At 44.6% G+C, this 25,632-nt stretch overlaps 1 protein-coding gene and 2 pseudogenes across 4 annotated transcripts; 1 reads left to right on the forward strand and 2 right to left on the reverse strand.

The window, feature by feature from the left end:
• Positions 1-1,858: 1,858 nt before the first annotated feature.
• Positions 1,859-3,625, reverse strand: LOC106634133 (putative zinc finger protein 137; annotated as a pseudogene).
• On the reverse strand, positions 1,859-25,123 carry ZNF28 (zinc finger protein 28). Of its 4 annotated transcripts, none has more exons than XM_034944522.3 (5): positions 23,326-25,117; positions 20,105-20,192; positions 12,408-12,534; positions 9,533-9,650; positions 1,859-6,067 (listed from the first exon to the last, which is right to left on the reverse strand). In XM_034944522.3, exons 2-5 carry the CDS (start codon positions 20,117-20,119, stop codon positions 5,938-5,940), a joined length of 390 nt encoding a protein of 129 aa, XP_034800413.1. In that variant the 5' UTR covers positions 20,120-20,192; positions 23,326-25,117; the 3' UTR covers positions 1,859-5,937. The 4 variants fall into 4 exon arrangements, with proteins under 4 accessions (XP_034800413.1, XP_034800412.3, XP_054959813.2 ...); XM_055103839.2 differs by having other exon boundaries at positions 5,804-6,025; positions 23,326-25,123; XM_034944521.3 differs by lacking the exon at positions 9,533-9,650.
• On the forward strand, positions 12,872-15,224 carry LOC103783509 (polyadenylate-binding protein 2-like; annotated as a pseudogene).
• Positions 25,124-25,632: the final 509 nt, after the last annotated feature.

Genomic DNA, 25,632 nt, shown 5'->3' on the forward strand with positions numbered 1-25,632 from the left:
AGAAGCAGTTATTTACTTTATTTTAATTTTATTTTGTTGAGGTGGAGTCTCACCCTGTAGCCCAGCTGGAGTGTAGGTGCGTCATCTCAGCTCATTGCAATGTCTGCCTCCTGGATTCAAGCGATTCTCCTGCCTCAGCCTCCTGAGTAGCTGGGATTACAGGCACTCACCACCAAACCAAGCTAATTTCTATATTTTAGTCAAGACGAGGATTCACCATGTTAGCCATGCTGTTCTCAAATACCTTACCTCTGGTGATCCGCCTGTCGTGGCCTCCCAAAGTGCTGGGATTACAGGTGTGAGCCACAGCACCTGGCATTTTTTTTTTTTTTTAATTAAGAAACAAGCCGGGCTTGGTGGCTCATGACTGTAATCCCAGCACTTTGGGAGGCCGATGCAGCTGGATCGCCTCAGCCCTGGAGTTCGAGACCAGCTTGGGCAACATGGTGAAAGCCCATCTCTACTAGGAACACAAAAATTTGCCTGGTGCAATGGCGCATGGCTGTGGTCCCAGCGACTTTGGAGGCTGAAATGGGAGGATCCCTTGAACCCAGGAGGTTGAAGCTGCAGTGAGCTCTGATGCTGTCACTGCTTTCATGCCTGGGCAACAGAATGAGACCCATCTCCAATAAAAATGACAAAAGAGGAAACACATGCATCCTGGGTCTGGGGACAGGGGGAGTCTAAGGCCAATTAACACGAACCTCAGGAGGTCCTGACGATGTGTGCTCAAGGTGTTGAGGCTGCAGTTTACTTTCACACATTTTATGGACACGAGACAGCAATCAATACATAAAACATATACATTGTTCCGGTCTGGAAAGGTGGAATAACTGGAACTGGGGGGCTTCCGGGTCACAGGTAGATAACAAATGATCACATTCTTTGAGTCTTTGATCAGCCTTTCACTAAATACACAATTTATATGTGAGAGCGGGAGGAGGAACAGTCACTTACGTCTTACACTGGAGTACAGTGGCATGATCACGGCTCCCTGCAGCCTCTGCCTCCCAGGCTCAAGCCATCCTCCCACTGCAGACTCCACAGAAGCTGAACCAGCAGACATGTGCCACCATGCCCAGCTAATTTTTGTATTTTTTGTAGAGACAGGGGTTTCACCATTCTGTCCAGGCTGGTCTTGAATACCGGGGCTCACGTGACCCACCTGTCTCGGCCTCTGAAAGTGCTTGGATTACAGGCCTGAGCCACTGCATCTGCTCTCATCATAAATTTGATGTTTCTTCTTGTTTCAATTTTAGCAAAATTTACATTGCTTTGATTCTTTTTTCAAACTCATGTCTTCCCCTTCTGAGTGCTTCAAACTAGACCCTGTTCAGACATGTTATAACAGATTTGTACCATTTTATTTTGGTGCAAAAAATGTGACATCATGCACAATTTTCTCATAACATGTATTTTTTCATGAACTTCGTGAAGACCCCTTGTACTAGCAAACTGTATTCAAGAGGATATAAAAAGGATTGTAGATATGCAAGTGCCACTTATTTCTGAGATACAAGGATGGTTCAACATATTCAAGCAAATCAATGTGATATACCACTTGAACATAATGAAAGATGAAAACCACATCATCTCAATACATGTAGAAAAAGCATTTCACAAAATTCAACATCATCATGGAAATCCTACCCAAAACAGTTAGAGAAGGAAATTTACCTCAACAATACAAAGACAATCCATGAAACGACCACAGTGGAAATAAACAATCAGGGAAAATGGAATGCTTTTCCTGTAGGATCTCACATGATGCAAGAATGCTCTCACCCTTTCTATTCAATCAATGCTGGCTGTCCCAGCCAGAACAATGAAATAGCAAAAGAAATCGAACTCATCCAAATCAGAAAGAAAGAAGTCAAATTTTATTTGTTTGTAGATGACATGATCTGTGGAGAAAATCACAGTCAACCAAAATACAACTGGAACTAATAAACATATTCAGTGTATTTGCAGAATAGAATAATAGCACCAAAAATTAGTTGAATTTCCATACATTAACATTAAATAATTTTAAAATAAAATTAAAAACCACTTCCATTTGCTAAAGAGCTTAAAGTAAGAAATATTTAGGAATAAACATATAAAGGTGAGAAGTTTGTACCTTGAAATCTACAAACATTGATCAAAATGATTAAAAACATATAAATACACATACAATCCATATTGATTGGAAAAATTAGTATTGCTCAATGATTATACAACCGAATGTGATTTAGATTCAACACAATACTCATAGAAATCCCCATAACTTTTTGTTAAAGAAACAAAAAACAGGCCAGTCACGGTGGCTCACGCCCATAATCTCAGCACTTCGGGAGGTGGAGGTGGGTGAATCATAAGATCAGAAAATCGAGACCATCCAGGCTAACACGGTGAAATCCAGTCTCTACTAAAAATACAAAAAATTATCCAGGTGTGGTGGCACGCACCTGTAGTTCCAGCTACTCGGGAGACTGAGGCAGGAGGATCGCTTGAACCTGGGAGGCGGAGGTTGTAGTGAGTCAAGATCATGCCACTGCACTCCAACCTGGATGACACAGCAAGAGACTCCATCTCAAAAACAAAAACAAAAAAAAGAAAAAAGAAAGAAAGAATAGAAATGAAAACACAGGCTGGGAAAAGTGGCTCCCGTCTGTTGGCCAGGCTGTTCTCAAACTCTTAACCTCCAGTGACCTACCAGTCTTGGCCTCTCAAAGTGCTGGCATTGCAGGCGTGAGCCACAGTGCCCAGCCCAGTCCTCTTAACATAAACAGTTTAATGTCAATTAATGCTTAAACTCAATGTTAAGTCAACTCAAACTCAGGTCAGTGCTCATTTAACTGTAATGTCAATTAATGCTTGATGGCTTGCTATACTAATGGCATTTGAAACAACTGTCTCCAAAAGGAATTGTCTGATGGTCTGCAAGGAGTGATCTCGGACTGAAGACCTTACCACACTGATGACATTTGTAAGATTTCTGTCCAGCATGGATTCTCTGATGTCTATTGAGGTGTGAATGTGAAGCAAAGGCTTTGCCACAATCATCACACTTGTGAGTTTCTCTCCTGTATGAATCCTCCTATGTTTTGCATAGGATGAAACTTGACTGAAGACCTTGCCACAATCATGACATTTATAAGGTTTCTCTCCAGCATGAGTTCGATGATGAATAGCTATATGAACGATATCTGAAAAATTTGTCACATTTATTACACTTGTAAGATCTCTCATTATGGATTCTCCAATGATTTGCAATGGTTGTAGCATTACTGAAAACTTTGTGACAATCATTACATTAGTCAAGTTTCCCTATACTATGGATTGCTTGATGGCGAATAAGTGGTGACTGCCCACTAAAGGCTTTGCCACACTCACTGCACTTGTAAGGTTTCTCTCCAGTGTGAATTCTAGTATGGTGTGCCAGGTGTGAATCATTCCCGAAAGCCTTGTCACAAACCTTACATTTGTATGGCTTTTCTCCAGTATGAATTCTCCTGTCTTTCAAGCTGTGATTTGTGACTGACAACTTTGTCACAGTCTTCACATTTGTAAGATTTCTCTGCAGTATGAAGACTATGATGACTTGCAAGGTGTGACTGTTGATTAAAAACTATGCCACATTCATTACACTTGTAGGGTTTCTCTCCAGTACGAATTGCCTTTTGAATTACAAGGTGTGAATTTTGACCAAAGGTGTTGCCACACTCATCACATTTGTAAGGTTTCTCTCCAGTTTGAATTCTAATATGTTTTGCCAGGTATGAATTATATTCAAAAATCTTGTCATAAACCTTACATCTGTGTGGTTTCTCTTCAGTATGCATTTTCTTATGTGTTTCAAGGTTTGATTTGCAACCGAAAACTCTGTCACATTCTTCCTATTTGTAAAGTTTCTCTGCAGTATGAATTCTATGATGACGTGCAAGGGTTGTTTTTTGATTAAAAACCTTGCCACATTCATTACACTTGTAAAGTTTCTCTCCAGTATGAATGGCTTTATGACTTACAAGGGTTGAATTGTGATGGAAGGTGTTGCCACACTCATTACACTTTTAAGGTTTCTCTCCACTATGAAGTCTATGATGGTATACAAGGTTTGACATCTGACTGAAGGTCTTGCCACACTCATTACACTTGTATGGTTTCTCTCCAGTATGAACTCTCTGATGCTGTGCAAGGTGTGCTTGTTGATTAAAAACCTTGCCACATTCATTACACTTGTAAGGTTTCTCTCCACTATGAAGCCTATGATGGTATACGAGGGATGACATCTGACTGAAGGCCTTGCCACACTCATTACACTTGTAAGGTTTCTCTCCAGTATGAAGCCTACGATGGATTATAAGCGATGATGTCTGACGGAAGGTCTTGCCACACTCATTACACTTGTAAGGTTTCTCTCCAGTATGAACTCTCTGATGCTGTGCCAGGTGTGAATCCCTCCGGAAAGCCTTGTCACAAACCTTACATTTGTACGGTTTCTCTCCTGTATGAATCCTCCTATGTCTTTCCATGTGTGATTTGCGACTGAAAACTTTCTCACATTCTTCACATTTGTACGGTTTCTCTGCAGTATGAAGTTTATGATGACATGCAAGGTTTGCTTTTGTACTAAAAACCTTGCCACATTCATTACACATGTATGGTTTCTCTCCAGTATGAACTCTCTGATGTTCTGTAAGGCATGAATCACTCCGGAAAGCCTTATCACAAACCTTACATTTGTATGGTTTCTCTCCAGTATGAATCCTCCTGTGTCTTTCAAGGTGTGATTTGCACCTGAAAACTTTGTCACATTCTTCACATTTGTACGGTTTCTCTGCAGTATGAAGTCTATGATGGCGTGCAAGAGTTGATTGTTGATTAAAAACCTTGCCACACTCATTACACTTGTAAGGTTTCTCTCCAGTGTGAATTATACTATGTTTTGCCAGGTATGAATTATATGCAAAAGCCTTGTCACAAACCTTACATTTGTATGGTTTCTCTCCAGTATGAATCCTCTTATGTCTTTCAAGATGTGATTTGCGACTGAAAACTTTTTCACATTCTTCACATTCATAAGGTTTCTCTCCAGTATGAAGCCTACGATGGCGTGCAAGGGTTGACAGTCGATTAAAAACCTTGCCGCATTCATTACACTTGTAAGGTTTCTCTCCAGTGTGAATTATACTATGTTTTGCTAGGTATGAATTACATGTGAAAGCTCTGTCACAAACCTTACATTTGTATGGTTTCCCTCCAGTATAAATTATCTTATGTGTTTCAAGGTGTGATTTGCGACTGAAAACTTTGTCACATTCTTCACATTCATATAGTTTGTCTGCAGTATGAAGCGCCTTGTGAAGGAAGAGGGATGTATTGTGACCAAAGATCTTGCCACACTCATTACACTTGTAAGGTTTCTCATCAATGTGAGATCTACGATGGCATGCAAGGTATCGCTTCTGATTAAATACCTTGCCATATACATCACATTTACATTGCTTCTCTTCTAAGTGGGTTATCTGATGTTTTTTTAAAAGTGAGCTACAATTAAAGGATTTGCCACTCTCAATACATTGGAAAGATTTTTCTCTCATGTGTACATTCCGTTTTTGTGTGAGTAATGAAGCATGGAGGGAATTATTTCCATACTTATTAGAAATATGGGTTTTGGGCCTACAAGAAATTCTTTGGGCTGTTGAAACTGAGGAAGCATTGTTGATAGACTTCTCAACTTGATTACCAATTTTCCCCTCAGACTGAAATATGTGCAGTTCAGGCAGATGCGAATGAAAGCTTGATCCAAGCTGATCTTTAATAGGCTTGTTTCCAGCATGCCTTTGATCATGTCGGCCTGTACTACCAGTCAACTCTTTGATTTCTGTCATGGGTGCTGCATGGTCATTTGTTTCATCTTCTTTCCACTGAAACTGGAGGCCATGAATGTCTTTCTCAATTTTCTGGAAGCAAAAATCTCCAATGTGATGACTTGCTTGTCTTTGCAATGTCCCTGTGTGGATCACTTCTGTATTGCCTTGCCCTGTTGAGAAGAATGTCTTCATCATGCATTTGGAAGAGATATCTACAAAATATAAATACCAATAGGTTTCCAATTAAGTACAGATGGTATATAATACTGAAATGTGTAAATATGACACAAAAAACAATACTTATTTTAAACTTCCCAAACATGATCTTCAAAGTTTAGGAACACAAAAGGAGTAAGATTCTTTAATAAATAAAGGGCGATTATATGTCTTTCAAATCAATTCCATGAAAGTCTATTTCCTATATCGTGACAAAACACTGACAGGGCACAAACGTGTGAGCCTAAAGTAAGGAATGTTTTTCCACTGTGACCCTAAAGTGTATCACACTTTGCAAAAAACACATCACTATCACATCAAAAAAAGAAAAATATATATTCTTCATATTTACAGCGTATTTAGTGTATACAAATAAATGCTAAAGAACCACACAATATACTATATTGGTAAATAATCCAAAACAAGCTGTTGTAAGGATAACCAAAATCAATGGAAATTCTGTATTGTCAAACAATCATAGCACTGACAAGATAACAAAAGATTATAAAAATTAGCCAGGTATGGTGGCCCGTGCCTGTACTCACAGCTACTCTGAAGGCTGTGTCACTAGAATTGCGTTAAGCCAAAGGCAAAGGTTGCTGTAAGCCAATATTACACCACTGCACTCCAGCCCAGGTGACAAAATGAGCCTCCATCTAAAAAAAAAAAAAAAAAAAAAAAAAAAAAAAAAAAAAAAAAAAAAAAAAAAAAAAAGGCAGGGCACGGTGGCTCATGCCTGTAATCCCAGTACCTCTAGAGGGCAAGGCAGGCAGATCACCTCACATCAGGAGTTTGACCAGCCTGGCCGATGTGGCAAAACCCCATCTGTACTGAAAATACAAAAAGTTGTCGGCGTGGTCACAGGTGCCTGTAATCCCAGCTACTTGGGAGGCTGAGGCAGGATAATCGCTTGAACTTGGGAGGCAAAGATTGTGGTGAGTTGAGATCGCACCACTGCACTCCACCCTGGATGACAGAGTGAGACTCCATCTCAAAAAAAAAAGAAAATGTTAATACCATATTTTTCTGAATAACTGTTACAAAATTACCTATATCCATGTGGAACAGGCACATTGTGACTTTTTTTGTGTGTGTGTGACGAAATCTCGCTCTGTTGCCCAGGCTGGAGTGCAGTGGCATGATCTCGGCTCACTGCAAGCTCCACCTCCCGGGTTCACGCCATTCTCCTGCCTCAGCCTCCCCAGCAGCTTGGACTACAGGCACACACCGCCATGTCCAGCTAACTTTTTTGTATTTTTAGTAGAGACAGGGTTTCACTGTGTTAGCCAGGATGGTCTCGATCTCCTGACCTTGTGATCCCCCCGCCTCAGCCTCCCAAAGCGCTGGGATTACAGGCATGAGCCACCGCACCCAGCCGACTTTTTAAAAAAATTTTATGTATTTTTATTTTTTTGAGATACAGTCTCACTCTGTCACCCAGGCTGGAGTGCAATGGTATGATCTTGGCTCAATGCAACCTCTGCCATGGGGTTCATGTGAGTCTCTTCCTTAGGTTCTGAGCACCTGGGACTGCAGGCACATGCCACTGTGCCCGGCTAATTTTTGTATTTTTAGTAGAGATGGGGTTTGGTGAAACCTGTTGGCCAGGCTGGTCTCGAACTCCTGACCTCAGGTGATCCACACATCTCAGCCTCCCAAGACCTGGGATTACAGGCATGAGCCACTGCACCCTGTGGCACTTTGTGACATTATCTAGGGGAGTGTCAGTTATATTGCATACCACATACCGAAAACTCACATATAAAGTCATAAAAATCAATTAATCAAATATTGCAACCCACGATAAAACAAGCAAGAAAATAACAAGTAGATTTATACAGACTGAAGAATTCTAAACAATTCCCTCTTAAGAAAAAAGCCAAAACTTGTACTTACCACCAGCACACAACATAAGAACTGAAATAGATGTTAAGATCACTACCTTCTGATATATGAGGTCAAGAAAATATACAGCATTATAAGGAATGAGAATTGACTAACAGTCAGGCATGGTGGCTCATGCCTGTAATCCCAGCACTTTGGTAGGCTGAGGCAGGTAAATCAGGAGTTCGAGACCAGCCTGAACAACATGGTGAAACCCCATCTCTACTAAAAATACAAAAAAATTAGCTGGGTGTGGTGGAGGGTGCCTGTAATCCCGGGTACTTGGTAGCCTGAGGCAGAAAACATTTGAACCCAGGAGGTAAAGGTTGCAGTGAGCTGAGATCATGCCACTGCGTTCCAGCCTGGGCAACAGGATGAGACTCCATCTCAAAAAAATAAAATAAGATAAATAACTACTTCTCAAATAAGCTTTGGTAGATGTGGTATTCTCTAATAGGATGTTCCTGCAGATGCAGACCTTGAGAGAATTTAGCATGGGTGTCGACTACTCATGAATAGGACTAGTGCATTTATAGAGACATTAAAGAGCGTGTTGCCTGTTCCTCTTTCCACTGTATTAGGACACAGCAGGAAGATGGCTGGGCTAAACCATGAAGAAGGCTCTCACCAGGAACCAATTTGGCTGGCACCTTGCTCTTGGATTTCCCACTTTCCAAATTCATGAGAAATCAATGTCTTTGTCTTAAGCCTCCCAGTTTAAGCAATTTCCTTTTTTGTTTGTTTTTGAGATGGAGTCATGCTCTATCACCCAGGCTGGAGTGTAGTGGCATGATTCTCCTACCTCAAGTGATTCTCCCTCCTCAGCCCAGTCTTACTCTGTCTCCCGGTCTGGAGTAGAGTAGCGTGATCTTGGCGCACTGCAACCTCCACCTCCTGGGTTCCAGTGATTCTCCTGCCTCAACCTCCCAAGTAGCTGGGATTACAGGCGCACGCCACCATACACAGCTAATTTTTGCATTTTTAGTAGAGACAGGGTTTCACCATATTGGCCAGGCTTGTCTCAAACTCGTGACCTCAAGTGATCAACCGATCGCAGTCTCCCAAAGTGCCAGGATTACAGGTGTGAGCCACTGCACCTAGCCCATTTTTGGCATTTAGTAAATTCGAGGTTTCACCATGTTGGCCAGACTGGTCTCAAACTCCTGACCTCAAGCGATCTACCCACCTTGGTCTCTGAAAGTGCTGGGATTAGAAAAGTGAGACATCACAGCTGGCCAGTCTAAGCTATTTCTAACAGGACAGTGAAATGACAGAGACAGGAGAAAGAGCATCTCATCATCAACATCACCAAAGGCTGACAAATCTTATTAAACAAAGGAAGTTAAGAGTCTGTACTGTAAAACTTGCAATACTTGAAGCCATCTAATAGCACTAACATGTTTTTAAAAACTTGAGACAGGCCAGGTGCGGTGGCTCATGCCAGTAATCCCAGCATTTTGGGAGGCTGAGGTGGGAGGATCACAAGGTCAGGAAATTGAGACCATCCTGGCTAACAAGCTGAAATTCTGTCTCTACTAAAAAAATACAAAAAATTAGCCCGCGGTGTTGGCACTCACCTGTAGTCCCAGCTACTTGGAAGGCTGAGGCAGGAGAATTGCTTGAACCTGGGAAGTGGAGGTTGCAGTGAGCCGAGGTGACACCACTGCACTTTAGCCTGGGTGACAGACCGAAAATCTGTCTCAAAGAAAAAAAAAAAAGAAATGAAAGAAGGCTAAAGAGTAACTCCAACCCACAAACATATATAAAGTTTTCCAGGCCTGGTGTGGTGGTTCACGCCAATAATCCCAGCACTTTGGGAGGCTGAGGCTGGCAGATCACCAGGTCAGGAGATCGAGACCATCCTGGCCAACCAACATGGTGGAACCCCATCTCTACTAAAAATAAAAAACTTAGCTGGGTGTAGTGGTGCACACTTGTAGTTGCAGCTACTCGGGAGGCTGAGGAAGGAGAATTGCTTGAACCCAGAAGGTGGAGGTTGCAGTGAGCAGAGATCACACCACTGCACTCCGGCCTGGGCGACAGAGTGAGACTCCATCTCAAAAATAATAATAAATAAATAAATAAATAAATAAATAAATAAATAAATAAATAAAGTTCTCCAGTAAAGGTAGTAAAAACAGATAGGCCAAGCATGGTGGTTCATGCCTGTAATCCCAACACTTTGGGAGGATGAGTTGGGCAGATCACCTGAGGTCAGGAGTTCGAGTCCAGCCTGGCCAACAAAAAGAAACAGTCTCTACTAAAAATACAAAATTAGATGGGTGTGGTGGTGCATATCTGTAATCCCAGCTTCTTAGGGGCCTGAGGCAGGAGAATCGGTTGTACCCGAGAGGCAGAGGTTGCAGTGAGCTGAGATCGCAGCATTGTACTTCAGCCTGGGTGACAACAGCAAAACTCAGTCTCATAAATACATAAAGTAATTAATTAATAAAAGGACAGATACAGAAACTGGCATATGTATACCTTCATAACTAAACTTTTTTCATATTTAAAATAAAAGGCATGAAAAACACTGTACATATATGTTAACAAAAATGCAACATACACAGAAATAATTCTGACAAATAAAAAAATGTTCTAGTGGAGAAGAAGAAGTCATTTTTGCAGGTTACAGAATTTTTTTTCTTCTTTTGAAACAGAGTTTCACTCTGTCTCCCATGCTGGAGTGCAACGGTGCGATGTCAGCTCACTGCAACCTCTGCCTTCCAGATTCAAGTGGCTCTCCTGCCTCAGCCTCCTGAGCAGCTTGGATTACAGCCACCCACCACGGCACCTGGCTAATTTTTGTAACTTTAGTAGATACGAAGTTTCAACATGTTAACCAGGCTAGTTTTGAACTCCTGACTTCAGGTGATCTGCCCATCTCAGCCTCCCAAAGTGCTGGGATTACAGGTGTCAGCCACTGCACACGTCCAGGTTATGGTAATTTTAAGTTTCTTTATTATGCTATAACTTTAATATGTTTAACATACCTGCAACAATAACCTCTGCCCAAATATCTAAAGAACTACAAGACAAAACTATTTAAAATAATAACAGTGGTTAGGCATGGCAGCTCATGCCTACGGTCCCAGTGTTTTGGGAATCTGAGGCAAGTGGGTCACTTGAGATCAGAAGTTTGAAACCAGCCTGGCCAACATGGTGAAACACCGTCTCTACTAAAAACACAAAAATTAGCTGGGCATGGTGGTGAGCGCCTGCAGTTCCAGCTACTCAGGAATATGGGGCATAAGCATCCTTTGAGCCCAGGAGGCAGAGGCTGCAGTTAGCCAAGATCGTACCAGTGCACTGTAGCCTGGGCAACAGAGTGAGACTCTGTCATAAAAAAAGAGAGAAAGAAAGAATAGAAAGAAAGAGCAGAGAGATAAGCGGGGGCAAAGAAAGATATCTTTTCAGAGATGTGAGGATTTAAACTTTTCTTTTGCCACAGAATTCTCCCACTTGCAGAGAGTTTCCCCACACACTATTTGAAGGTGGAGCTTCCACTCTGCCCATCTGAGCTCTTACCTGCGTTTACACCTGTAATACATTCCCACCCATCTGGATTTTTTTGTTATTTTCACTTAACTCTCCACAGTCCAGGGCTCTTTCCCTTGCTCCAACATGGAGACAGCAGGTCAGAAAGAGACTCCTGCTTATAAAAAGAAAGGACCATAACATGCTGGAGCTTTTCTAGAGTCCCAGCCCTATGTTTCTGCAGGAAAGAAGACATTACAGATGAATCTAGGAAAATATTTCTCAAATTCCTCCACTGACTGCCTCATTCTGAATGCTTGCGGAGCACTGTAATATGTAGTATGTGGACATCGAGCTCTCTTCCAAGAACTACAGAATCGAAAGCACAGGAGAAGCAAACAGGGAACTGGATATCTTTAAAGTCTGCCATAAGGTTTGTTTTTGTCTTTGTTTTTTGAGACAGAGTCTTGCTCTGTTGTCCGGGCTGGAGTGCAGTGGTGTGTTCTCAGCTCAATGCAAACCTTGGCCTCCTGGGTTCAAGTAATTCTCTTTCCTCAGCCTCTCTAGGAGCTGGGATTACACATATGCATCACCATGCCCGGCTAACTTTTGTATTTTTAGTACAGACAGGGTTTCTGCATGTTGGCCATGCTGGTTTTGAACTCCTCACCCATAGTGATCCACACGCCTTGGCCTCCCAAGGTGCTGGGATAACAGGCGTGAGGCACCACGACCAGGCTGCCATAAGGTTTTAAGCCTACTTTACTTCTGGAAGCTCCACTGAGCTATCATGAAGAATGCAGAACCTCTAAACAAAGGGGACAGTGAAAGTCCAGATGCTACATCATGAAGCTTTTCATTTCAAAATCAATACGGCTTCCATTTTAGTCAAGTAAGGATGTGGCTCCCAAGAGGCAACAAGAGAAAATACAAAGATACACAAGGGCACATCCCCAGGAGGGAAGTTATCCTCACCCAGGGAGACCAGGTTCCTATAATTCTCCAGCATCACGTCCCTGTATAGAGTCCTCTGAGCAGGGTCCAGGCATTTCCACTCCTCCTGAGAGAATTCGATGGCCACGTCCCTGAATGTCAATAGACCCTGAAATGAAAACACATTTTAACCAAATGGTTATGGTGGAGTTCTTATCTTTACAGAAAATGACAAGAGAGGGGGAAAGCATGGATTTAGTTGTAGTGAGTGTTCTCACAAATCCGAGTGAGGGATTTTTCACCACATGATGTTTTTATTATACTTTTTGAAGTGATCAAGACACACTTTCAGTATGAAATTCCTAAGTTTGTGAAAAATTCAAGAAATAAATAAAAAATCAGTGTTGGATTCCTGTTATAAAAATGTTTGAAACTTTTATAGACACACCAAGTGACATTCATTGTCTAGATGAGAGAGAGCATGACTGATGTCTTAAAAGATGACAATGTCCACAGTAAGAGACAGGCTGGGCACAGTGACACATGTCTGTAATCCCAGCTACGCAGGAGGCTGAGGCAGAATTGCCTGATCCTGGGAGGCAGAGGTTGCAGAGATCCCAGACTGTGTCACTGCACTCCAGCCTGGGCAACAGAAACTCCGTCTCAAAAAAAAAAAAAATTAAAAAAAAAAAACAAAACATTAGCTGGACCTGGTGGCAGGCACCTGTGGTCCCAGCTACTTGGAAGGCTAAGGAGGGAGGATGGCTTGACCCTGAGGGTGGAGGTTGCAGTGAGCTGTGATCCCACCAGGGCACTCAAGCCTGGGCAACAAACCGAGACCCCATCTCAAAATAAAATAAAATACATGAAAACAAAATTACTCAAAGTACAAAAATCAATTGTGTTTCTATATTTTCACAAAATAATAAAACCTAGAGACTCACAAAACACTAGATGTGAATACAAAGGGTTGTCATTTGTCCCAGATTTTCAAAATATAAAAGATTTTCAAAATATATACATATGTGTGTATATATGTATTTGTATGTATATGTGTGTGCATGTGTGTGGGGATATATATGTACATATATGAAGTTTTTAAAAATATAAAAAGTAGCAAGTTTTGTTTAACGAAAGAGGAATCTCATCTTGCTGGAAAAGGACACTTGGGCAGTTGCGGGCAGGGGGAATCTTGTCAGATCTAAGAAAATGGAAATGCCCCATCCTAGAAGAAGCAATCACCCTTTCAACTGCCTGACCTGGAGGAATCTTCAGATATCTGTAGTAACGCAGGCGTGCACAGAGGCAGCCACTATGGCACTCTTTATACAGGGAAAAATTGCAAAGGACACACGTGTTGTCATTCAGCCAATTTCCAATGCAGATGTCAAAGAGCAAGCTAGCCATGTTCACTAACATGACAACATGTAAATTCACAACTAGCAGGATGAAATATCAAAGTAAAATATTTACTGGAACACAAAGAAGAAAATAGACACTGGCGTCTACTTGAGGGTGGAGGGTGGAAGGAGAGGAGCAGAAAAAATAACTATTATGGGCCGGGCGCGGTGGCTCACGCCTGCAATCCCAGCACTTTGGGAGGCCGAGGCGGGTGAATAACCAGGTCAAGAGTTCAAGACCAGCATGGCCAAGATAATGAAAGCCCTTCTCTACTAAAAATACAAAAAATAGCCAGACGTGGTGTTGGCTGCCTGTAATCTCAGCTACTCGAGAGGCTGAGGCAGCAAAACGCTTTAACCCGGGAGGAGGAGGTTGCAGTGAGCGGAGATCATGCCACTTCACTGCAGCCTGGGTGACAGAGCGAAAAAAAGGAGCCCAGTCTGGGCGGCGGCGGCGGCGGCGGTGGTGGCAGTGGTGGCAGTAGCACTGGGCCTGCGGGCGGTCCGGGCTCCGGGCCGGGGCGGCGGCGCCATCTTGTGCCCGGGGCCGGTGGGGAGGCGGGGGAGGTTGCCCCGGGGGGCGCAGGGGACGATGGGAACGGCCTGGAATCTGAGGAACTGGAGCCTGAGGAGCTGCTGTTGCAGCCGGAGCCCGAAGAGGAGCCGCTCCAGCCCCGCGCCCCGTGCCTGGGAGCTCCAGGACCCGGGCCTCGTTCAGGAGCCACCGGCAGCCAAGAGGAGGGGGAGGAGCCGGGACCCGTCGAGGGTGACCCGGGGGACGGTGCCATTGAGGACCCGGTGCTGGAAGCTATCAAAGCTGGAGTCAGGGAGGTGGACGAAGAAGCTGAGAAGCTAAAGGAGCTACAGAACGACGCAGAGAAGCAGATGAATGTGAGTCTACCTCCAGGCAATGCTGGCCCAGTGATCACGTCCATTGAGGAGAAGATGGAGGCTGACGGCCGTTCCATCAGTGCTGGCAATGGGGACTGCGGCGCAACAGCAGAAGAGCCGGAAGCTCACTTCCACGGCTGTGGTTCAGTCAACCATGTTACCATACTCTGTGACAAATTTAGTGGCCATCCCAAAGGGTTTGCATATATAGAGTTCTCAAAGAGTCAATGAGGACTTCCTTGGCCTTGGAGGAGTCCCTATTTAGAGGAAGGCAAATCAAGGGGATCCCAAAACGAACCAACAGACCAGGCATCAGCACAACAGACCGGGGTCTTCCGCGAGCCCGCTACCGCGCCCCGACCACCAGCTACAGCAGTCCCCGCTCCCCATTCTACAGTGGTTTTAACAGCAGGTCCTGGGGGCGCGTCTACAGGGGCCGGGCTAGAGCGACATCACCGTATTCCCCTTACTAAAAAAAATGTGTATTAGGAGAGAGAGGAAAAAAAGAGGAAAGAAAGGGGAAAAAAAGAATCAAAAAAAAAAAAAAAAAAAACAAAAAAAACCAGAAGATGACCTTGATGGAAAAATATATATATGTATTTTTTAAAAAAGATATACTGTGGAAGGACAGAAAATCCCTAACAAACTGCTGAGGAGCGACCTGTTTTGGGGAGCAGGGGAAGGCCCAGGGAGTGGGGCAGGGGGCGGCTTATTCACTCTGGGGATTCGCCATGGACACGTCTCAACAGTGCAAGCTGCTCCCCATGTTTCCCTGCCCCACTTCGCCCCCGTAGCGGCTGCTCAAGGGTAGGCGGGCGTGGATGGCAGGAGGTTTTTTTTTTTACCCGGGGCTCTGGAAGGATAACAAACAGTTCTGCTTGTTACCTTTCCTCTGTCTTCTCCTCGCCTTTCAGTCCCCTCCTGCCTGCTCCTGTCCCTCCAGGTCTACCACCCACCCCACCCCTCTTCTCCGGCTCCCTGCCTCTCCAGATTGCCTGGTGGTCTATTTTGTTTCCTTTTGTGTTTCTTTTTCTGTGTTGAGTGTCTTTGTTTGCAGGTTTCTGCAGCCAGAAGATCTCCGTTCCGCTCCCAGCAGCTCCACTGTAAATTTCCCTTCCCCATGGGGAAATGCACTACCTTGTTTTGGGGGGTTTAGGAGTGTTTGTGTTTTTCAGTTTTTTGTTTTGTTGTGTTTTCCTTTGCCTTTTTTTCCCTTTTATTTGGAGGGAATGGGAGGAAGTGGGAACAGGGAGGTGGAAGATGGATTTGGTTTATTCTTTTAGTTCATTTCCAGGGGTGGGAATTTTTTTTAATATGTGTCATGAATAAAGTTGTTTTTGAAAATAAAAATTGTTTGGGCTTTAAAAAAAAGAAAAACATCTTTTTAAGTTACTACAGAATTTCTTCTAAAGCCTCATAACGATGCAGAAATACATGTGTATGAGACTTGCTCTGACACCTGGCACAGAACTGACAGTAGCGGCTCCCCAGGGAGGCTGGAAGGAGGGTGGAGGACGTGACAGGGAAAGGAGATGCTTTATGGCCAAGGGCCTAAGCTGCAGCTTTGCTTGGAGCGTTACCACCAAACAAACATACACATCGTGTGATGTTTAAATATCACAATATATATTTAATAACAATTGGTGGGGCTGGGCATGGTGGCTCGTGTCTGTAATCCCAGCATTCTGTGAGGCTGCAGCAGGCAGATCACCTGAGGTCAGGAGTTCAAGACCAGCATGGCCAAAATGGTGAAACACTGTCTCTCTTAAAAATACAAAAAAAATTAGCCACGGGTGATGGCACGTGACTATAATCCCAGCTACTTGGGAGGCTAAAACAGGAGAATCACTTGAACCTGGGAGGCAGAGGCTGCAGTGATCCGAGATCACACCACTGCATTCCAGCCTGGGCAACCGAGACTTTGTCTCAAAAAGAAAAAAAAAAAGCTGGGCGAGGTGGCTCACGCCTGTAATTTCAAAACTTTGGGAGGCTGAGGTGGGCAGATCACGAGGTTAGGAAATGGAAACCATCCTGGCTAAAAAGGTGAAACCCCATCGCTACTGAAAATACCAAAAAATTATCTGGGCATGGTGGCACTCGCTTGTATTCCCAGCTACTCAGGAGCCTGAGGCAGGAGAATCGCTTGAACCGGGAAGGCAGAGGCTGCAGTGAGCCAAGATCACACCACTGCACTACAGCCTGGGCTGCAGAGCAAGATTCTGTCTCAAAAAAAAAAAAAAAAAAAATAACCAGGCATGGTGGTACACATCTGTGGTCCCAGCTACCTGACAGGCAGAGGTCGGGGGATGGCTTGAGCCTGAGGGTGGAGGTTGCAGTGAGCTAAGATCACGCCACTGCGCTCCAGCCTGGGCAACAGAGCCAGACCTTGTCTCAAAATAAAATAAATATATGAAAACAGAATTACTCAAAGTACAAAAATCTTTTTTTGCATATATATGCCCAAAAAATAATAAAACCTTCAAAGACTCACAAGAAATTAGATGTTAATAACAAAGTTGTCATTTTCCCCAGACTTTCAAAGTATACGTGTGTGTATATATGTACGTATATGTATAGATATGTGTGTATGTATGTGTATATATATATTTATATATATAAAGGTTTTTAAAATATAAAAAGTAGCAAGATTTGTTTAACTGAAGAGGAATCTCGCCTTGGTGGAAAGGATACTTTGGCAGTGGGAGGAAGGAGAGGAGCAGAAAAAATAACTATTGGGCCTGGGCACAGTGGCTCACACCTGTAATCTCAGCACTTTGGTAGGCTGAGGCTGGTGGATCACCTGAAGACAGGAGTTCAACATCAGCCTGGCCAACATGGTGAAACTCTTGTCTCTATTAAAAATACAAAAATTAGCCAGGTATAGTGGCAAGCACCTGTAGTCCCAGCTACTCAAGAGTCTGAGGCAGGAGACACACTTGAACCCGGGAGGCGGAGGTTGCAGTGAGCCGAGATCATGCCATAATACTCCAGTCTGGGCAACAAGATCATAACTCAGTCTCAAAAAAAAAATAAAAAAAAAAAATGTCTGGGGGCGGTGGCTCATGCCTGTAATCCCAGCACTTTGGGAGGCCGAGGCAGGTGAATCATGAGGTCAGGAGATCGAGACCATCCTGGCTAACACAGTGAAACTCCACTCTACTAAAAATACAAAAAAATTAGCTGGGCTTGGTGGCGGGTGCCTGTAGTCCCAGCTACTCAGGAGGCTGAGGCAGGAGAATGGTGTGAACCCAGGAGGTGGAGCTTGCAGTGAGCCGAGGTTGCACCACTGCACTCCAGCCTGGGTGACAGAGTGAGGCTCCATCTCAAAAAAAAAATAACATAAAATAACTATTGTGTACTGGCCTTGATACCGGTGTGATGAAATAATTGGTACAACAAACTCCAATGACGTGAGTTTACCTCTGTAACAAACCTTCACATGTAGCCCCAAACGTAAAGTAAAAAAAAAATACATAAAAATTTTTCTTTAATTTACAACAGAATTTTTTTTAAAGTCTCATAACGATGCAGAAATACACGTGTACAAGAATTGCTCTGACACCTAACACAGAACTGACAGTAGCGGCTCCCCAGTGAGGCTGGAAGGAGGGTGGAGGATGTGACAGGGAAAGGAGATGCCTTATGGCCAAGGGTCTAAGCTGCAGCTTTGCTTGGAGTTTTACCACAAAATATGTACATCATGTGATGGTGAAATATAACCATTTATATTTAATAATAATTGGTGGGGCTGGGCATGGTGGCTTGCGCCTGTAATCCCAACACTCTCGGGGGCTGAGGCAGGCAGACCGCCTGAGGTTAGGAGTTCGAGGCCAGCCTGGCCAACATGGTGAAACCCTGTTTCTACTAAAAATACAAAACAAATAGCCAGGCGAGCCAGGTGCGGTGGCTCAGGCCTGTAATACCAGCACTTTGGGAGGCCGAGGCAAGAGCATCACGAGGTCAGGAGATCGAGACCATCCTGGCTAACACGGTGAAACCCCGTCTCTACTAAAAACACAAAAAATTAGCTAGGCATGGTGGCGGGTGCCTGTAGTCCCAGCTACTTGGGAGGCTGAGGCAGGAGAATGGCATGAACCCAGGACGCAGAGCTTGCAGTGAGCCAAGATCATACCAAAGCACTCCAGCCTGGGTGACAGAGTGAAAACATCGTCTCAAAAAAAAAAAAAAAAAAAATTAGTTGGGGATGGTGGCACGCAGCTATAATCCCAGCTACTAGGTGGGATGAGACAGAGAATCGCTTCAACCTGGGAGACAGAGGTTGTAGTAAGCTGAGATCATGCCACTTACACTGCAGCCTGGGCAACAAAGCAAGACTCCGTTTCAGAAAATAATAATAATAATAATAATAATAAAACGTTGAATGAGAATACAGCTTTATCCTCTTAGATAAAAAAGCAGTACTCTCCAATATTAGAGAAAAATTGCAACCATTTTTACCAAAAACACCTGCACCTGTTTCACAAGCCTCTCCACAGTAACACCATAGTCTCCGTGAGCTGGATGTGCTAAGAATGGTTGAATGAATCTCCTATTATTTACATTGATTTCATGTTCTTAAAATAATGAAGGAATAGGCCAGGCACAGTGGCTCACGCTTGTAATCCCAGCACTTTAGGAAGCCAAAGTAGGCGGATCGCCTGAGGTCAGGAGTTTGAGACCAGCCTGATCAACATGGAGAAACCTCGTCTCTATTAAAAATACAAAATTAGCTGAGCATGGTGGCGCATGCTTGTAATGCCAGCTACTCGGGAGGCTGAGGCAGGAGAATCGCTTGAACCCAGGAGGCGGAGGTTGCGGTGAGCTGAGATCACGCCATTGCACTCCAGCCTGGGTAACAACAGTGAAACTCCGCTTCAAAAAAAAAAATAATAATGAAGGAATCATTAATGTATTATTCATCTATGTATGAACTTTCCATTCTAATTAGTAAGATTTTTGGAGTCAGAAACACAGTAACTCACTCAATTACCTAAAAATGTGGTATAAAATCAGGGAGAAAAGATTTTCCCTTATTGGTTTCCTTTTCTAGAATTTGCCACGTACTTTGTGCACATTAATACGTGACTCCCATTGGCAGCTGCTCTAATCCTGGTCCACAGAGAGCTGACAGAGCATCCAGATGTGGCCCCTGAACAATCCCTGCTGCCCAACAGCACTGACACCACGGGACCCTCACCCCGTCTCCATCCATGTCTGGGTGTGAGCCCTTCCCAGGACCATGCCCAGTGCAGCCTCTTCCCAAGTTCATGTCACTGGGTCACAAGAGATGGAATCTAAGCAAGATGAGATGAACTGAAGGAAGGCATGGGTGAGTGTGAGCAAACATATCAGGCAGGACACTTCAGACTCAGAGAAGATTCCCAACTCCAAGGCCCAGCGTTTCTGAAAGGAAGGAGACAGAACAATCCACCGAGAATATCATCTCACCTGAGGAAGAGCCATCCCTGACTCCTTTGCTTTCCTCTTCCTCTTCTGGGTTTCTTCCTCACGTACCAGGATTCTTTAGAAGTCAATCCTGAATGTTAAAAATATGTTGTTTATTGCTCAGAATCAACACATCCCCTCCCTGTAACACAACAACACATACAAACGAGACTTCACCTTGAGGAAATATGGTCCCCTATGCTGCCTACCGCACCACGAACAAAAAATTCCTACAGGAAAACCCCCACTCTCCTCCTGGAGAAGCCCACACACACGCTACAGCAGTGGGGAGCTGGGCTGGGGTGAGCTCCCCTTCAGGAAATCTCTACCATAAATACGAAAACTTAGCCAGGTATGGTGGTGCGCGTCTGTGTGTCTGTGGTCCCAGCTACTTAGGAAGCTGAGGTGGAAGGATCACTTGAGCTCAGAAGTTCGCGACCAGCCTGGCCAACATGGAGAAACCCTCTCTCTACCAAAAATACAAAAATTGGGCTGTGCTCAGTGGCTCATGCCTGTAATACCAACACTCTGAAAGGCCGAGGTGGGTGGATTACTTGAGGTCAGGAGTTCAAGAGCAGCCTGGCCAACATGGTGAAACCCTGTCTCTACTAAAAATACAAAAAGTAGCTGGGCTTACGTAGACTCAAAAATAAAATAAAATACAAATACAAATACAAAAATTAGCAGGGTGTGGTGGCACACACCTGTAATCTTAGCTACTTGGGAGGCTGAGGCACAAGAATCACTTGAACCCAGGAGATACAGGTTGCAGTGAGCCAAGATCACAGGACTGCACTCATAGCCCGGAGGACAGAATGAGAGTCTGTTTGTGGAAAAAAAAAAAAAAAGTGCATTTCTGATGGGATTGACACAGAGATAAGAAGACTTGAGTAATGTGACAGACACTGATGGGCAGAGGGAACTTCAGATGGGGGTGGGAGGGCATGGGAGACAGCTCTGAGCCTAGACCTGAAGGAGAAAGGGACAGTGCCATCTTCATTTAGAAACATTGAATAAGAGCAGGGACAACAACCTGAGACAGGAAGGATTTTGATGTTTGAAAAAAGAGAAAAGCAAATGTGACTGCGGCAGAGGAAGTCAGATGAGGGCAAGCTCCCAGGAGTAGGCTGGACACTGGCAGGGACCCTGAACACAGGGCTGTGGAGCCAAAGTGAAGAGTTGGGCTTTTGTCCTGGGGAACACGGGAAGCAGGTGGAGGGTTCCCTGCCAGGCACTGACATGACATGCTTTAGATGTAGCTGTGATATTCTAATACAGACAAAGGCCTCCGAAGATGGTCTCTGTTTCTGAGTCTACCACTCCGTTTCTTCCATTCTATTGCTTTTTTTTTTTTTTCGTTTTTGGGGTACTGCATCCCATTGAAAATTCTAATTACAACTGGGCACTCCCCTCTACCAGAAAAAAAGCCACACCCAGACACCACCTCTATTTTGCCAATCATTTCAGTGGCCAGGGTCACTCGGGTTGAGCTTTTCTGGTCTAGCCCCTCATCTCCAAGTTGCAGGGGAGGCTCACTGGGGCTCAGAGCTGGAAACATTTTCACCAAGTTACCCTGAGAAGGTCTGAGATGAGTGAGAAAGTGTGCCTGAATTCTTACATGGTGGCCTGGAAGGGCTAATGGGATGGGTTGGTCTTATCATCCCATCCTTAAAATTAGAGAAGCATTTTTCACATGCCTGGGTTACAGAAAATTCTTTTGAAAGGTTCGGATGAAATTGACTCCCAACACTGAATTCTTCCTTACAAGAAAATCCCAGTAACATTTATAAAATGCAGAAGTGTAAACACACAGCTCTTGACCTTGAAAACAGGGAAACAGGGTCAGCTGTAGAACTAAGACGTAAGCAAATTTTTTCAATCGAGAATACACAGGTGGACAGCTGAGGTGGTTCACACCTGTAATTCCAGCACTTTGGGAGGTGGAGGTGGGTGGATTACCTGAGGTCAGGAGTTTGAGACCAACCTGGCCAACATGGTGAAACCCTATCTCTACTAAAAATACAAAAATTAGCTGCGCTCCATCCTTGCAACTTATTTAACCTCCTGTTGGTCCTTCTCCCCAATCTTTAGATCGTCCTCAATCTCCATAGATTTCCACCTTTTCTCCCCTCTCTGCTCTCCCTGTTAAATTCTCTCTTCTCTGTTATAAAGCCCTGGACCCAATCTGGCACCCCAGATCCCCAGGTGTCCTCCCTGCTGTGCTTCTCCCTCTGTTCTCCTTGCCACCAGCACCACTCTGCTCTGTCTGCCCCGGCTCCACATCTCTCCTCCTCTCCCTCACTCTGATGAGCCTCCACATTTCTGCCCCTCTCCCTACCTTGCTGTCTGTCCTTCATCTCTCTGTACATCTAGCTTTTCTCTACATTTCTCCAGTTGCTTTTCTCCTCCTGCTTTCTTATCTTTTATCACTTTTGCTGTCTCTTGGCAAATCCCTCACCATCCTCTACTTTGCCATCTGTTATGGGTCTTTCTCATTCTTCTTTTCTCTGTCTCAGGTTTTCTACTGCTCTCTTAGTTCCTCTCTCTGTCTCCTGATCCCTTTGGCCCACACAATCACAAGAGGGTTTGGAGTAAGACGCCTGCATCTCGGAGAAGCACATTTTCCCAGTGCTGGAGCTGGGCGGGCAAGAACACCCCGCGTCACAGGACAGGCCCCGGGCACCTCTCCAACGCAGGCTCAGGGGACGCGGTGACTGCGGAGGGCAGACCTGGGGAGCAGCAGGGCCCAGCAAGAGGAGGAGGGAGGTGGGGGGCGACGACGCCTTCGGACAAGGGTGGGATCCGCAGGATCCCAGGACCAGACAGAGAACGCAGCCTTCCCGGGACTGGGGTCGCCGCGCTGTGCTCCAGGAACCCAGGAGGATGAGGCTGGGAGGCGCACAGGGTGGGAATACACCTCTAGGGTGAGGACTTTAAAAAGAGCCGTGCGGAAGGAGTCAAAAAACGGTTTTGAGCAGGAAAACTACGAGATAGGAAGTGTATACATTGCCCTGTAGCAGAAAGACCGAGGACGGGACCAGCCTCAGGGCGACTTTAAACCTAAAAAGAAGGGGCTTCCGGACTCCCAGTAGAACATCTCCATTTGCTCTGAGTGAAGGAAGAAAGGGGAGAACTTCCAGGTCTAGGGGGACCCCACATCCCATGTACAGAAGTGCCGGGGACCTGGGAAGCGCAGACTTAACAACACACAGAGCAAAACTCACCGCCCGCCGCGGCGTGACCGTCATTCCACGGGATCCGCTTCCTGGTCTGCGCGAATCTGCGCGCGCAGGACACAAACCAGGCCTGGGTGGAGCCAACGAGGAGGTGAGCGGGGCCCGGGTGAGGTGTGGGCGGGGCGCGCAGCGGCGAGACCTTGCCCTTTAGAACCGGCAGAGGGCGGGGCCGGAGCGGGACCTGTGAGTCTCAGCCTCCTCCCAGGCCATGTTCTCAGGCTTTTGAACCCGGGAGATACAGCTTGCAGTGGGCCGAGATCGAGCCACTGCACACCAGCCTGGGCAACAGAGCCAGACTCCGTCTCTAAAAAAAAATAAAAATAAATAAATTTGCTTGTGCGAGACAGGGATACAACATTACTCTTTTCCATGTGGATATCCAGTTAGTTGTCTCAGCACATTTGTAAAAGAGATCTGTTACTTTCTCCTTTTGATTTACATTTTTTCTTTTCTTTTCCCCCTTTTTTTTTTTCTTTTTTTTTCCTTTTTTTTTTTGAGGCTATTTCTCTGTCGCCCAGGCTGGAGTGCAGTGGCGAGATCTTGACTCACTGCAGCCTCTGCCTCCTGGGTTGAAGCGATTCTTCTGCCTCAGCCTCCGGAGTAGCTGGCATTACAGGCACACACCACCATGCCCGGTTAATTTTGTATTTTGTGTAGAGACAGGATTTCGCCATGTTGGACAGGCTGGTCTCGAACTCCTGACTTCAAGTGATCCGCCTGCCTTGGCCTCTCCAAGTGCTGGGATTACAGGCGTGAGCCACTGTGCCTGGCCCAGGAAATACTCTTTACTTTGCTTTTTAAATGTTGAGAAAATACAACTGAAAACTAAAAAAATCTTCCCCGAAATGAGAAATCATCTTCATGACAAAACAGGAAGAAATAAGAACCATTTTATTAATAAATAAGCCTTAGACCAGAATGTGTTGGGAAATAGAGGCAAACAGCTAAGAGGCTGAAAAGAGAGAAAGAAACTTCATTGTTCTATGCAACCCATTAAGTACGTGTTTTCAAGATAAACACTAATCAGTCCTCAGGGAAGATTAGTTGACAACACCCTTGGTCACACATAGTTCATCCTGGCTCTACTTGGTAATGGAGGTGACCATCTGTGTCGGCTAGTTAGCTTCATGCAGAGAGAGGGGAATTACTTTAACCCACGTCTTTTTGGCAAGTGTGAGTTTTACAACATGGCGACAGATGCCGTCTCTAGTGAGGCTCCTACAATCCGACAGAAACTGACGTCAGCAGTAAATAATAAAATTTAGAATACATAATTAATTATAGAGTTTATTGGAACACAAAGCTTGAGGATAGCCACCTGGAAACGTCAACTCCAAATGAAGGGGGCCCATGTTCCCAAGTAGAGACGTTAAGGTTTCACACACAGGGAAAGACAGAGAAGCTTTACCAGAATCACATTTTCCATTCAAGACCAGTGCATAGGCTGCAGCAAGTTGATTGGTGATGGATTGATACACTTCAAGGAAGGTTACTTTATCACTCCATAAGAAGGGACAATGATGCCAACAGGTTAGTCTTCCTAATTATTTACAGGTAAACTTTTTTTTTAAATTTATATTAGGAAACTAAATTTTATTGCACTTTTTGTGTGTGTGTGTGTGTTTTTTTGTTTTTGGTACAGAGTCTTGCTCTGTTGCCCAGGCTGGAGTGCAGTGGTGCAATCTTGGCTCACTGTGACCTCCATCTCCTGGGTTCAAGCAGTTCTCCTGCCTCAGCCTCCTGAGTAGCTGGGATTACAGGCACACGCCACCATGCCTGGCTAATGCTTTTGCATTTTCAGTAGAGACGGGGTTTCACCATGTTGGCCAGGCTGGTTTCTAATTCCTGACCTCAAGTGATCCACCCACCTTAGCCTCCCAAAGTGCTGAGACTACAGGCGTGAGCCACCGCACCTGGCCAGTAAAACTCAGAAGTTGCGCCTGCACACCACTGGACTCAGGTTGCATGACCACGTTCCTCTCAAGGCTCAGAATTATTTAAATGTCCGTAGCTTTAAATTTGAAATATTTGATGTTTGAATTATTTAATTTCCTACTGAGATATAGGTACTATCTCCCTTGTAGTTTGCCTTACAAGGATCGCTCCCAAGACCTTCAGAAATACATCCTTGGGTCATTAAACTGAAAAAAGGTTTAGTTACTTTCTAAAAAATACCACTTCAGGCCAGGCACGGTGGCTCAAGCCTGTAATCCCAGCGTTTTGGAAGGCCGAGGAGGACAGATGGCCTGAGGTCGGAAGTTGGAGACCGGCCTGACCAATATGGAGAAACCCCAT

Source organism: Pan paniscus, chromosome 20, assembly GCF_029289425.2.
Source record: "Pan paniscus chromosome 20, NHGRI_mPanPan1-v2.0_pri, whole genome shotgun sequence".
Classification (NCBI taxonomy): domain Eukaryota; kingdom Metazoa; phylum Chordata; class Mammalia; order Primates; family Hominidae; genus Pan; species Pan paniscus.